The sequence below is a fragment of the Lutra lutra genome, chromosome 6 (genome assembly GCF_902655055.1).
Source record: "Lutra lutra chromosome 6, mLutLut1.2, whole genome shotgun sequence".
In the NCBI taxonomy this organism is placed as follows: domain Eukaryota; kingdom Metazoa; phylum Chordata; class Mammalia; order Carnivora; family Mustelidae; genus Lutra; species Lutra lutra.
The window spans coordinates 50199816-50212410 of record NC_062283.1 but is presented as its reverse complement, the minus strand read 5'-3'; the positions used below and the strand labels follow the sequence as shown (position 1 = coordinate 50212410).

General features: G+C 37.6%; 1 protein-coding gene across 4 annotated transcripts in view; it reads right to left on the bottom strand.

Moving 5' to 3' along the window:
- Positions 1-913: 913 nt before the first annotated feature.
- The window catches only part of COL21A1 (collagen type XXI alpha 1 chain), a 203497-nt gene continuing 191815 nt past the window's right edge, over positions 914-12595 (bottom strand). For all 4 annotated transcript variants that reach the window (XM_047734032.1, XM_047734033.1, XM_047734035.1 and 1 more), the window contains 7 exons: positions 9948-9992; positions 6525-6557; positions 5813-5959; positions 5669-5723; positions 4971-5171; positions 3902-3979; positions 914-2188 (listed from right to left, as the gene is read on the bottom strand). In XM_047734032.1, coding sequence (XP_047589988.1) covers positions 2001-2188; positions 3902-3979; positions 4971-5171; positions 5669-5723; positions 5813-5959; positions 6525-6557; positions 9948-9992 — 747 coding nt within the window. In that variant the 3' untranslated portion in view covers positions 914-2000. The remainder of the gene's footprint in view (positions 2189-3901; positions 3980-4970; positions 5172-5668; positions 5724-5812; positions 5960-6524; positions 6558-9947; positions 9993-12595) is intronic.

The following is a 12595-nucleotide window of genomic DNA, read 5'->3' as shown; positions in this document are numbered from 1 at the left end:
GCACCCCTATGTTTACTGTAGCATTATTTACAATGACAAAATTATGGAAGCAGCCCAAACATCCACTGACAAATGAAGGGATCAAGAAGTTGTGGTGTACATATATACAATGGAATATTATCCAGCCATGAAAAGATTGAAAGCTTGTCATCTGCAACAACATGGATGGGCCTAGAGCATATTATGCTAAGTGAACAGACAGAGAACAGAGAACAACAAATACCATATGATTTCACTTACGTGTGGCATCTAAAAAACAAACAGAAAGCAGAAACATACCCATAATTAGAGAGAACAAGCTGATAGTTGCGAGAGGGGAGATGGATGGGAGGATGGGAAGAATGGGTGAAGGAAAGTAGGAGATACAGGCTTCCAGTTATGGAATGAGTAAGTCATGCCAATTAAAGGCTCAGCATAGGGAATATAGCCAATGGTACTGTAATAGCATCGTAGGGTGACCAATGGGAGCACCCCTTGTGGTGAGCACAGCATAATGTATCGACCTGCTGAATCATGATGTTGTACACCTGAAACTAATGGAACACTGGGTGTCAACTCTACTTCAACAACAAAAGCAAAACAACACAAAACAAGCCTTGCACTAACTCTGCTACTGAACGTTATGAACATCAGTCTCCCCTGAGGTCCTCACCAGAGTGGTAGAATGACATGTCAGTTAAGCTAAACACTGATCAACAGCCATTCCTGGGCCAGGAAGCAGGTTCTGCCCCTCTTTATGTGAGTAGCACAGCAACTGAATTTCTAAGTTCTTATTTCAGATGAACAAGTTTGTAAAGAATAAAGTAAATAACTCAATAAAGTATATCTATTGAATAAATGACCATGGGACATGATACTATACTCAACTCTCAGTTAAAATTATGTATAAAAAAGAAACCACTGCAAGCAGGCCTGTACAAAACTTTATTGTACTTTGAATAACAAGCATGTAACAAAATATAGAGCATGATTAGGATTAAATATCTCAAATATGTTCCTTACAAAAGCAGTAAGTACAGTACACAAAGACTGTCCATAATATTTTAAAGTCTGCTAAAAATATCAAGACATACTAGGAGCTGTGGGGTTACCTTCCCTTTCAACTAGAGCATTTATTCCCATTAGCTTTGCTACAAATGAAAGTTAACATATAGGAACATACACATAAAATAAGTGAAATGGAAAATGAAGGCATACAACAGACGTTCCAATTACTAAGCAAATGTGAAGAATGAAGTCTTTTTAGAATTCCAAAAACTGCATTTCCTTGGAACATACTGACCAGGTACAATGAAACTTTTTTCTGACGTTGTGTTTTTAACATGTTTTTAACAACAATTTTGACCATGCCCAATGTAATCAATACTCTTTCTTAGCATAATTCGAGGATTTGCAAATGTACTTAAGAAACACATTCGCCTCATTCAGAGGTGATATTCAAAACCCTGAATGTCCACCAGTCAGTCCACTGTCCCTCCCCAGTAAGCATGGACACTGGAGTAAATGACTGGTGTGGCAACATGGTCTGTCCTAGCTGAGTATCAGCCCAATGTTCTTTCCAGCGACACCAGACACGTGTTTTGGCTAATGGACAAGCATGTGCTAGGAAATATGAAACATGAAATTCACACAGACATGAAATTGAACTCAATTACTCTGCTGCATGGAAGCTGAATGTGAAATATTTCACAGTGACTGAAATTGACTGGCTAACAGGCAATGGTGGTTTTTTAATATTCAACTTTGATTAAAATAAATGGACTTACAAGAAACCCTTGAGATTTAGTTAATGCTACTAATCTAAAGGCTCTGAATTACTGCAGAGCCTTTAAAATCAGTATATGTGACCTTTTATATAGTTTTCCTTAAGAAAAAAAAAATAATAAAAACACCGAGGTACTTTAGTTTCTTTCAAGGGATTACTGTTGTTATCTTCCTGAGATGCAAAAGACCATAAGAGAAAAGCACCATGCCTAGGTTGCTGAATGAGGCATCAGACACTAATAGTTTGGTCCTTTTCTAAATGGGTCTCTTCCGACAATTACACTAAAACATAGTGATGGATCGCAGATGCCCGGGGGTCCTGGTTGGCCTTGGATTCCGGGTTTTCCATGATCTCCATCTTTGCCTGGGAGACCTGGGTCTCCTGGAGGACCTTCTTTGCTTATTCCAGGAGGGCCCTCTGGACCTAAGGTGGGACATGAGCAATATATGAACAGAGGAGTTTGGTTTTTGATGATGACAGAGCTGATTCTGTAAGAAACTTAAACCGGAAAAAAAAAAATTTAAGTTTTACATATTTGCACATATGTGAAAAGAGGAGGGACTCTTTTGCTAATCCTGTATACCTTCCATGTGGAAAAGAACTATCCAAAAATAATCAGCAATTTTTATAAAACTGGGCTAAGCTATATTAATACAGCAGTCATGCTGCTAATTGAGACACAAAGCTAACATTCTAACATTTCAAATGGTGGGTTGCCCAAACCCATTTCTTCCTTCCAGCTATCTTCTGCCAATATTATTATAAATTAGCAAGTGGATAGATCAGTAAGCTAAAACTTTACTGATGTTACTTTTGTGCCATATTTGCAGTGAAATGACTATTTCCATTAGACACATTTCTAGGTTTCCGCATTTAAATACATTGTCATTACCATGCAAAAGCTGTGATCAACAGACACACAAAGGTGTTACACCTCTCATTTGTGAACCACTGCAGAATTAGTTCAATGAGCATGCTCAAAGGAAGGAGAGTTAACTTAGGGTTTTGGCCTTCTAAGAAGTTGATGACTCTGGGTGCCTGGGTGGCTCAGTTGTTAAGCGGCTTCCTTAGGCTCAGGTCATGATCCCAGGGTCCCTGCTCTGCGGAGAGTCTGCTTCTCCCTTGGCCCCCTGAACCCCATGTGCTGATGTGCGTGCTCTCTCTCTCTCTCTCTCAAGTAACTAAATAAAATCTTTTAAAAATATATATATATAAAATAAAATAAAAAGTTGATGACTCAAAAGAACAAAATAATTCAGCTTTTGAAATGGAACTGAAATGGGGAATTTTGAAATGGGTCTGAGGTACTTTCTATGAGTAATTATTCCTGCTGCTACTACTAAGAAACATTTATTTAATACTAACTACAACTGTGGATATACTTCCAAGTATTTTACACAAAGACTGTTGAATCCTTTGACCCACCCAAAAGCTTCTTGAGGTAATAACATCTAGAATGATAACAGGGGCCACCTGGGTGGCTCAGTCAGTTGAACGTCTGACACTGGCTCAGGTCATGATTTCAGGCTCCTGTGATCGAGCCCTGCATCAGGCTTCTTGCTCACCGGGGAGTCTGCTCTCTCAACCTCTATCTCTCTCTCTCAAATAAAGAAAGTCTTTGAAAATAATAGTACACATTTAATTGAAAACATGATTGTTATGCACTATCCCAAACACACTACACGTATTAACTCAGATCATTTTCCAATGTCATGATGCACGTACCATCTCACCACCATTTCACAAATGAGGAAACGGAGGCCTCACAAAGTTAAATCACACAGTAGCAGAGAGTGACTTAAAGAGTCCACTGTTTCAGTTACTTTGCTTCCTTGAGAATCATAAAGATGGAACAGTGATATACACCAGATAAAAATGGGTGACTAAGACCAGTCAAAAACTACTTTATGGACTCGTCTTCTAAGGATTGCCAAATGAAAAACAAGAGAAAATCCCAAGTGAGTCGTGAATATGACAGAGGAAGAAAAGTCTAGGAATTAGAGCTCAATGTGTTGAATGTGATTCATTCAAAAAAGTAAACAAATGTCTTGATTTTCAATTTTTTGACATAGGTTGGTGATGATTATCTTAAAGCCAAATGTGCAGGTACACTTATGAGCATATAGTAAGTCTTACCTGGGGGACCAGGAGGACCTTGATCTCCGGGGTACCCAAACCCTTGGTTCCCCTTTGCCCCATTTCTTCCTGGTAGACCTGCAGAGTGTCAAAGATGGGAACATGCTTACTTTTCCTATAAAATCACTTCCTCCTAGATTACTTCTTTCAAAGCTGTTAATACACACATTGAAAGAAAAATCTTTTAAAATAGCTTGCCATTTATTATTTCTCATGGGAAACAGAATTTTTGAAGGAAAAATTTCCAAAATTATCACTGATCTAGAAAGATGTAACAAGGATTAAATATTAAAAAGGAAAATGGTTTGGGATTATTAGCCCTTTCTGTTAATCACAGTTATTTATTTATCACTGTGATTGAACATCTAAATTGTTCATATAATAGTAAATAAAAAGGAAAGTATTATCAAATGACATTTCATATAAACATTCAAAGAGAAGTAAGTTGTGGGCCATTAGTAAGTTTGGTTGCAAAACATAATTTTTCCTATAAGAGAAAAAAACCTTTCCAATAAGGTAACAGAAGTTACTGAAGTCAAAACAAAGGAAATAGTGTCTGTGACTACTTAAAGACCTTCTTATTAATAACTCAGTCCAAATCTCTAAGTACAATGTCAATGTTTTCTAATTTGTCTTTTCACAAGCTTCAGACTTCAACCTTGCTTTAGTTTAGAGTATTGCTTTAAGATAATAGAAAACGTGTTTTTTTTTTTAAAGATTTTATTTATTTATTTGACAGAGAGAGATCACAAGTAGACAGAGAGGCAGGCAGAGAGAGAGAGAGAGGGAAGCAGGCTCCCTGCCGAGCAGAGAGCCCGATGCAGGGTTCGATCCCAGGACCCTGAGATCATGACCTGAGCCGAAGGCAGCGGCCCAACCCACTGAGCCACCCAGGCGCCCAGAAAACGTTTTTTTTAACTAGTTGACAAATTATTTAAAGACTTAGGTATACAAGAGCTTTTTGTCATCCTAAAAACAAAGATGAACCCATGCCTATTAAATCAATTTAGAGGATGAACACAAAACATACCCTTTTTTATCATTTGTTTATGCACATAAAGTGAAGTACCTTTTAATCCTCTGGCACCTGGACGTCCAGGAGCACCCACTAACCCAGGAACACCATCTCTTCCTGGCAAACCAGGAAATCCTCGAGGACCCTCTGGGCCTATGGGACCAGGCGGTCCAGGAATGCCAGGGGAACCGTGTTGAGACTGGCAATGATCACAACTTTGAATTCTTCCACTCTGAAGTAAGACTGGTAGCTGAGCTTAAAAACAAAGAAATCCCACCCCTTATATTTAAATGGCAAATGAGTATTAGTAACATCTTACTCATTTTTTATAACATACAGATGCCAATCTGTTGACCAATAATTTTGCTTCTAGGAATTTAACTCTGTAGATATTCATTGGTCTGTGTCATCATTTTATTGTAGCAATTGCTTAAAATGGGAAGGAAAAGTGAAAGCAAACCCCAAAAAAGAAACTGGTAAATTATAGACATCTGTATTTATGAATTAAGTTTTCAGAGTTATGTCAGAAAAGAAAATTTAATTCGTGGTGAAATAATGATAAACTGCTTTATTAAAAAGATTACAAAAGCGTACATATAACTTTCATCTTCATAAACATACTCACCTGGACAAAAACAGGGATTTATAAATGTCCTTTATTTTCTTATCTTACTTATGTCTTTCATAATTTCTACCAAGAATCTGTATCACTTTAGTAATTTTAAAGTTATTAAAATCTGTTTGAGACTTACCTCTTAATACATCGGTGCAAACTTGTCGAATATACTGTTCTGAAAATTCTCTCCCCTGCATCAAATTATTAGGGGTTATAACATGTACATACCAAGTAAAAAGCAAAGAAAACACAAGAACTAAGGAATAAGCAGAATACGTACGGGCTTCCCATCCAGTCCTGGAGGTCCCTGAGGACCTGCTTCCCCACGCTGCCCCTGGGGACCCACAGGCCCCATTAGGCCGTCCACCCCAGACTCTCCTTTTGGTCCCATGGCACCTCTGACACCAGGCTCTCCCTTTTCACCTCTCTAAAATCAGAAGAAATCCTTAAAAGTTCTATTTAAATATTTCAGAAGGCAAAATTGCATCAAAGACTTCCTTACAAATATGCATATGACTATATACATACATGTATATATAATGTACATTATACAAGGAAACTTCATGTCATATTCAAGGCCTACTCATCCATCCATCCACCCATCCACCAATCCACCCAACTCCACAAATATCCTCTCTTCGTTGAGCGTATTGTGTAGGTAATACATCTAGTGCCAGGGAAACAGCAAACATGACACAGTCCTGTTCCCAGAGAGTTTACATTCTAGAGAGACAAATACAGAAACACCGTGTTCTTTGTTGAAATACAGGTAGAAAAAAAATTAGCTCTTAATCTAGAAGGAGAACCATTAACATTCACAAATATGTAACATTTCATAACTAATTCAATGAGTCCGCATATTACGAAAATCACTATTTAAGAACTGAAGAACATGAAAGGCATTTTCTGTTTGTGATGCCCATAGCTAGATTTATACATATATATACTGAAAACTCAAGCAATAAGGACTGAAAAGAGAGCATACGACATACCTCTCCTTTTGCACCCTCATGGCCTTGAATTCCCTTTGAAAATTAATAGGAGAAAAAACTATAATAACTGTGCAAGGTATAACTACTAGAAATGTGGCATGCATCTTTTGCTACATATTTAATTAGACTTTAGTTTTTTTTTTCCAAAGATTTATTTATTTATTTGATAGAGAGAGAGAGAGCATACAAGTAGGCAGAGAGGCAGGCAGAGAGAGAGAGGGGGAAGCAGGCTCCCCGCCAAGCAGAGAGCCCAATGTGGGACTCAATCCCAGGATCCTTAGATCATGACCTGAGCTGAAGGCAGACGCTTAACCCACTGAGCCACCCAGGCAATACCAAACATCAGTTTTTAATTTGAAAAGTACTGACAGAATCAGTGAAAGAATTATTCTTGATACATTTTTTTGCCATTTCAAAGGAGACTAATGACAATGCAATATGTTAACTAGATAATAGAAAAATGTGAATTTATGTAACTGTGTCATTCTTAGATATGAGTATTTTTACATGCAGTTCAAATATGTAGGTTAGAAAGGGATTCCAGTTGAATTCTATTTAAATTCTATTCTGAATTTTATTTTATTTTTTTTAATATTTTATTTATTTATTTGACAGAGAGAGATCACAAGTAGACAGAGAGGCAGGCAGAGAGAGAGAGAGAGAGAGGGAAGCAGGCTCCCTGCTGAGCAGAGAGCCTGATGCGGGACTCGATCCCAGAACCCTGAGATCATGACCCGAGCCGAAGGCAGCAGCTTAACCCACTGAGCCACCCAGGCGCCCCTCTATTCTGAATTTTAAATACACTACTATTTTAATGGAAATTAAGCTCAAATTAGGTAAGATATATTTAGTCTTTTATTGGGGTGATTAAATACTCTATTTTCCCAAGTTTATGTCTTTAAAATTAAATTTCAATTGAGTGCTACTTATAAAAGATGAGTTAAAACAATGATGCCATTCAAAGTGATTAACAGAGAAGAAAATACTCATCTGTCCTATGCCTAAATCACTCACAGGTGGTAATTCAGAGATTAGAAAAGCAGTATGAGGTATAAATGGTATTTTTCCCAAGTGGTACACACACTGGGGAGCCCACACAGGGAATTCACTCACCATTAAAATCATTGAGTGCCTCTGGATGGCTATATTAAATTATTTCCCACTCATCTCTCATGTATTCATTCCAATGACAAATTACAGGTGATAAGAACTTTCAGGAAAGGCATTAAAATTTCCCATTTTTGAAATTCCTCATACACTCACCCAGTACCAGTTCAGGTATCAGGGTAAAGCTTGTACGCACACAGGCAGGATTTCATGATTCAACTTTATAATTAGCAACTGGTATTCCAAAATTCAACACAAAATTTAGTGCAAAACACTTCACACTATGAATTTTGAGTTTGAATATTTATTTGGCATCATCTCTAGGTTTCTTGGACATGGATACCCAGATTAGACAAAAGGGAAGATAAGTTAGGTAAAATTCATGTATGGCACAGAGAAAGGACGATTCTCAGATTAAAATGAGAGCATAAAAACATTAAGTTTTCATACAAAAATATATTAGCGAGTAAAACACTATAAGACTATTTTTTAAATATTAAGGTTTCTGAAGAAAGGCAGAGGTGTTCCCTACCAGACATAAGCCTACAACTAGAGCTCATATAAGAGGAAAGACAGAGGAGTTAAGTTCTCAGGACTAGAACTGAATTAGAGCTGAAACTGAAAACAGCTGTCATCTGAGAATCCACCAGGATGATTTCATGAGCGAAACACAACACGAAGGCCAAGAAATCACACACTTGCAGTCCTTGGTAGGATGACAGGTAAACTAGGACGGTTTATTTAAAGAGCTTGGGACAACTATTCAGCTGCTGAAAAGCAATAGTTGCTTTGACCCCCAGGTGCTCCCTAAGGGCTCAGAGTTCCTGGTGGTGAGAAATGCAGCATCTGACAAATTTAGGGCAGAGGCTTTCTAGGGAACTCAAACCCTGCCTGGGGAGCTGATCATTATTTTCCTTGAGAAGTGTGGGGGGAAAAAAACACGTTAAGGGCACTGTGTAAGCCAGTGACTTGGCAAGGTTGTGAGCTCAGACTCCACAGGAAATAGCCTTCTTTTCAGACAGTTATTGTAAGAATTGGGGGGTAAGGCCGGGGTTGCAGAGGTTGAATGGATGAAGAGGTGAAGGTCCTCCTATGAGAACAGCTGTTTATATATTTGTGTGATTAACTTAGGGAAATCAAGGGGGTCGGTCTGTGCTGCCAGTGAGAAGAATGGGGACAGGGCTGGCTGTGTCATCAAGAGTATTGGAGTCAAGCAGAGGAGCACTAAAATTAAAAGACACAATTTACTGAACATACTTGTATGCAGGCAAACTCAGGCCATATCTCATTTTAGTTACTTTTGCTCTTCATGTTAGCTTCTAAATTCTCAACTCTTCCTAATTCCAGCACTGACCTTCCACCCTCTATTATAAACAACCTTTTGACCATATGCTTTCAGACCTCACCCCCATGGTCTCACAGATTTCTCCAGGTGAGGACAGAGACCCCTGTCCTCAAAGACATCACTCACGGTTTTATCCCCCTCTCTCCAGAACCAGTATAATTACCGAATCTCTCTTGAATGTCACGTTTGAAAGAGGTCTACCCCACCAAGGGACTCCCTGTACAGTCTGCCCTTCCAAGGGTGGACCGAGTTGGATCTGAGCTTAATTATTGGCAAAGAAGCAGCACACAAGCTACATTAGGTACAAATCACTTGCATGCCTCTTTTGGTCCAGTTCAGCTCTGACTGAACTTGCAGGCCATATGGCAATCTCACTGGAACACTACATAATGAGGAGAGTTTAGTCAGGAAAGAAGCAAAACAATTTTATTATGAATCTATTCTATAACACAGTCCCTCCAGATAGCATTTAATGAATCTCTAGTGTAGTAAATTCTATCTCTGAACACATAAGAGGGAAACAAGTACATTTCTCCACACCTAATAGGCTTCACCTACCCATGTTTAGAAAAAAAAAAAAAAACAAGACTGATCAGTAGATAAGGAGATACTCCACTGTATGGCTGCCTTTGGCTAATAACTATTCTAAGATATAGGTGGAGTTGCCTACCTTCAGCCATTCATTTGACCAGAAAAAAAAGCATGGGAAAGGAAGTTTCATGGTGTAGAAAAATGAAAACATAAGGCAAAAGATTAAGGCAAATCATTATCAGAAAAATGAAAACGTAAGGCAAAAGATTAAAACAACCCATTATCACCACCACCACCTGACGTTTTCTTCCTCAGGTGCTTAGAATGCGTGCTGTATCTGCCCTTCTTCCCTCTCTTTTCCAGGTGCAGGTAACCCCCTCCCAACACCATCCAGTTATGTGATTCATTACTTCATTGACCATCAGAGAAAACAAAAATACCTGTTGCCCTGGGATCCCCTGTCTTCCATTTTCTCCCTTTTGGCCCTTTAAAATTTAATAAAAATTACCGATTAGCTTGCACACATATAATACCACCACATACAAGACACAAGCGATGTATTAACCTATGGTGAAGAAGAAATGTCACCAAAGCAATGACGCAAATATATAAATGATGTAAGAAAGAAGTTAGTCTCTCAGAGGAAGAAAAAAGAGTCAACCCTCACATTAACAACATGAAAATAATTTAAAAATCCAATGGCTGTGGACATTTGATTAATTTCAGTGACATAACCATGTTCAGGGCTAGCTAGACACATGCAAAGACAAGAAGACATCTTTAAAGGAATTTTTAAAAATTAAAAATACACTACAAAAGTGGAATATTACTCATACATTTTGAAAAATGGAATCTTGCCATTTGTGACAGACAACATGGATGGAACTCGAGGGCATGACACTAAGTGAAATAAGTCAGAGAAAGACAAATATTGTATGATTTCACTTATACATGGAGTCTAACAAAATCAAACAAACAAACCAAACAAAAAAACTTAAGATCATAGATAGAATAATGGTTTCCAGAAACCATAGGGGGTGGGTAAAATAGGTGAAGGGGGTCAAAAGATATAAACTTCCTGTTATAAAATAAAGAGGTCCAGGGGATGGGTGTATAGAAATGGCTACTACAGTGGTAGTATGGTAATACTGTATATTTGAAGTTGCTAAGAGAGTGATTCTTAAAAGTTCTCCTCAAAAGAAAAAAATTTCTAATTATGTACGGTGAAAGATGGTAACTAGACTTATTGTGGTGATTGTTTCACAGTGTATACAAATTCTGAAGAAATTATGCATAACAAATTTGTACACCTACAATATAGTTGACTCTTGAACAACACAGACGTTGAGGGCACCAACCTCCCTCAAAGTCCAAAATCAATATATAACTTTTGACTCCCCCCAGATTTAACTACTAATAGATCATGGTTGACTAGAAGCCTTACTTACAATATAAACTATCAATTAACCCATATTTTGTATGTTACATGTAATATATTCTATATTCTCATAAATAATCTAGAGAAAAGTAAATGTTAAGAAAGTCATAAAGAAGCAAAATACATTTATGATACTGTACCATATTTATTGAAAAAAAACTGCATATAAGTGGAACTGGGGAGTTCAAGCTGACATTGTATAAGGGTCAACTATATACTGTTATATGCCAGTTATACTTCAACAAAAGAAGTACCATAAAAACATTTTTCATGAAGACATTTAAGTCAGGAAAAATAAGAAGAGAGGAAAAATAGTAAAGACATAAACACATTTGTCCATTTAATAAATATTTTTGGATGTCCATCATATATAATGCATGGTCCTAGCCCCTAAAGCCCTACTTCATCCCTATGTTGGACAAGATAATTAGCAATTTATAGGAAAACCAATACCTAGATAATATAATCAATGATCTAGTGACTTAAAGTTTGAATCACTTTTGCATCATGATTTATTCATTAATTTACTTAAGTGGACTCCCAACATTTATTGAATGACACCTATTTGCTATCCCATAGAGACACTGAAACAAAGATATGGTTACCTTCAAGTTGCTTACTGTGTGGTGGGAAAGATAAGCCATTAAATCAAGAATGATGAAAATGCATACTGAAACATCTGGGCTGGATACCACCAAAACTGAGAGAAAGGGGTCCTACAGGGTGGGGAAAATAACTCTACCATAAATAACCAAAAAGAGTTAGTCAAACAAGGAAGGATTTTCCAGGACAGACTTTATCTTGAAACATGTGGGACACCACGGAAGAATTCCTGAGTGGGTCTATAGCTTCCTTATTGCATGCTGGTAGGAGCATGGGAGGAAGAGAGGAGAGTGCACTCAAGGGGAACAGGGAGGAGGACACTGCAGTAATTTGAGACCCATGACAAGAAATGATCAGGACACTGTGAATAGGAAGAAGGGCCCAAGTTCCAGACAGACTTAGAAGCGAAACTGCAGGTGATGAGAGAAGAGAATGAGTTTTAAGATAACTTTCTAGACTTTTTCCTTTGGTTATTACATAGTGCTAACAATTACTATGACAAAGAACAGAGTAGGAGATGGTTTATGGGGAAAGGTGACAAGTTCTGTTTTGGACACACTGACGTGCACATGAGACATCCAGACTCGGTATGAAGAAGGAAATTGGAATATGTGGGTCTAGAGCTCACAGATACTTCCTTAAAATTCACCTCACTCCTCATTTCAAAATTAACTTAAAGAATCATAATAATGCCTGAGTATCTCAAGTAAAACAAATGGAATCAACAGTAGAAAAGCAATTTTTGAGACTCTAACCTTAATAGATTCTAATTCCACTCTTACTTCAATTTGTAATTTCTTTTTATACCTCCAGAAATTCTAGAGCTCTTCACCATTGTTTCTAAGACTCCCAAATGAAACGTCCTTCTAAATCATTAGATGTCCTCAGCCTGATTTCATTTTTTGGTATAATTCTCCTTCCATCAGTTAGTTTGAACATGTCTTACAATTGGTGTTAATGGTTTCTTATCAAATTTATTTTTGTCATAAGCCATTTCAAATCATTTCTGGAAACATACATACTTTTCAGAAATATATAAAGATATTA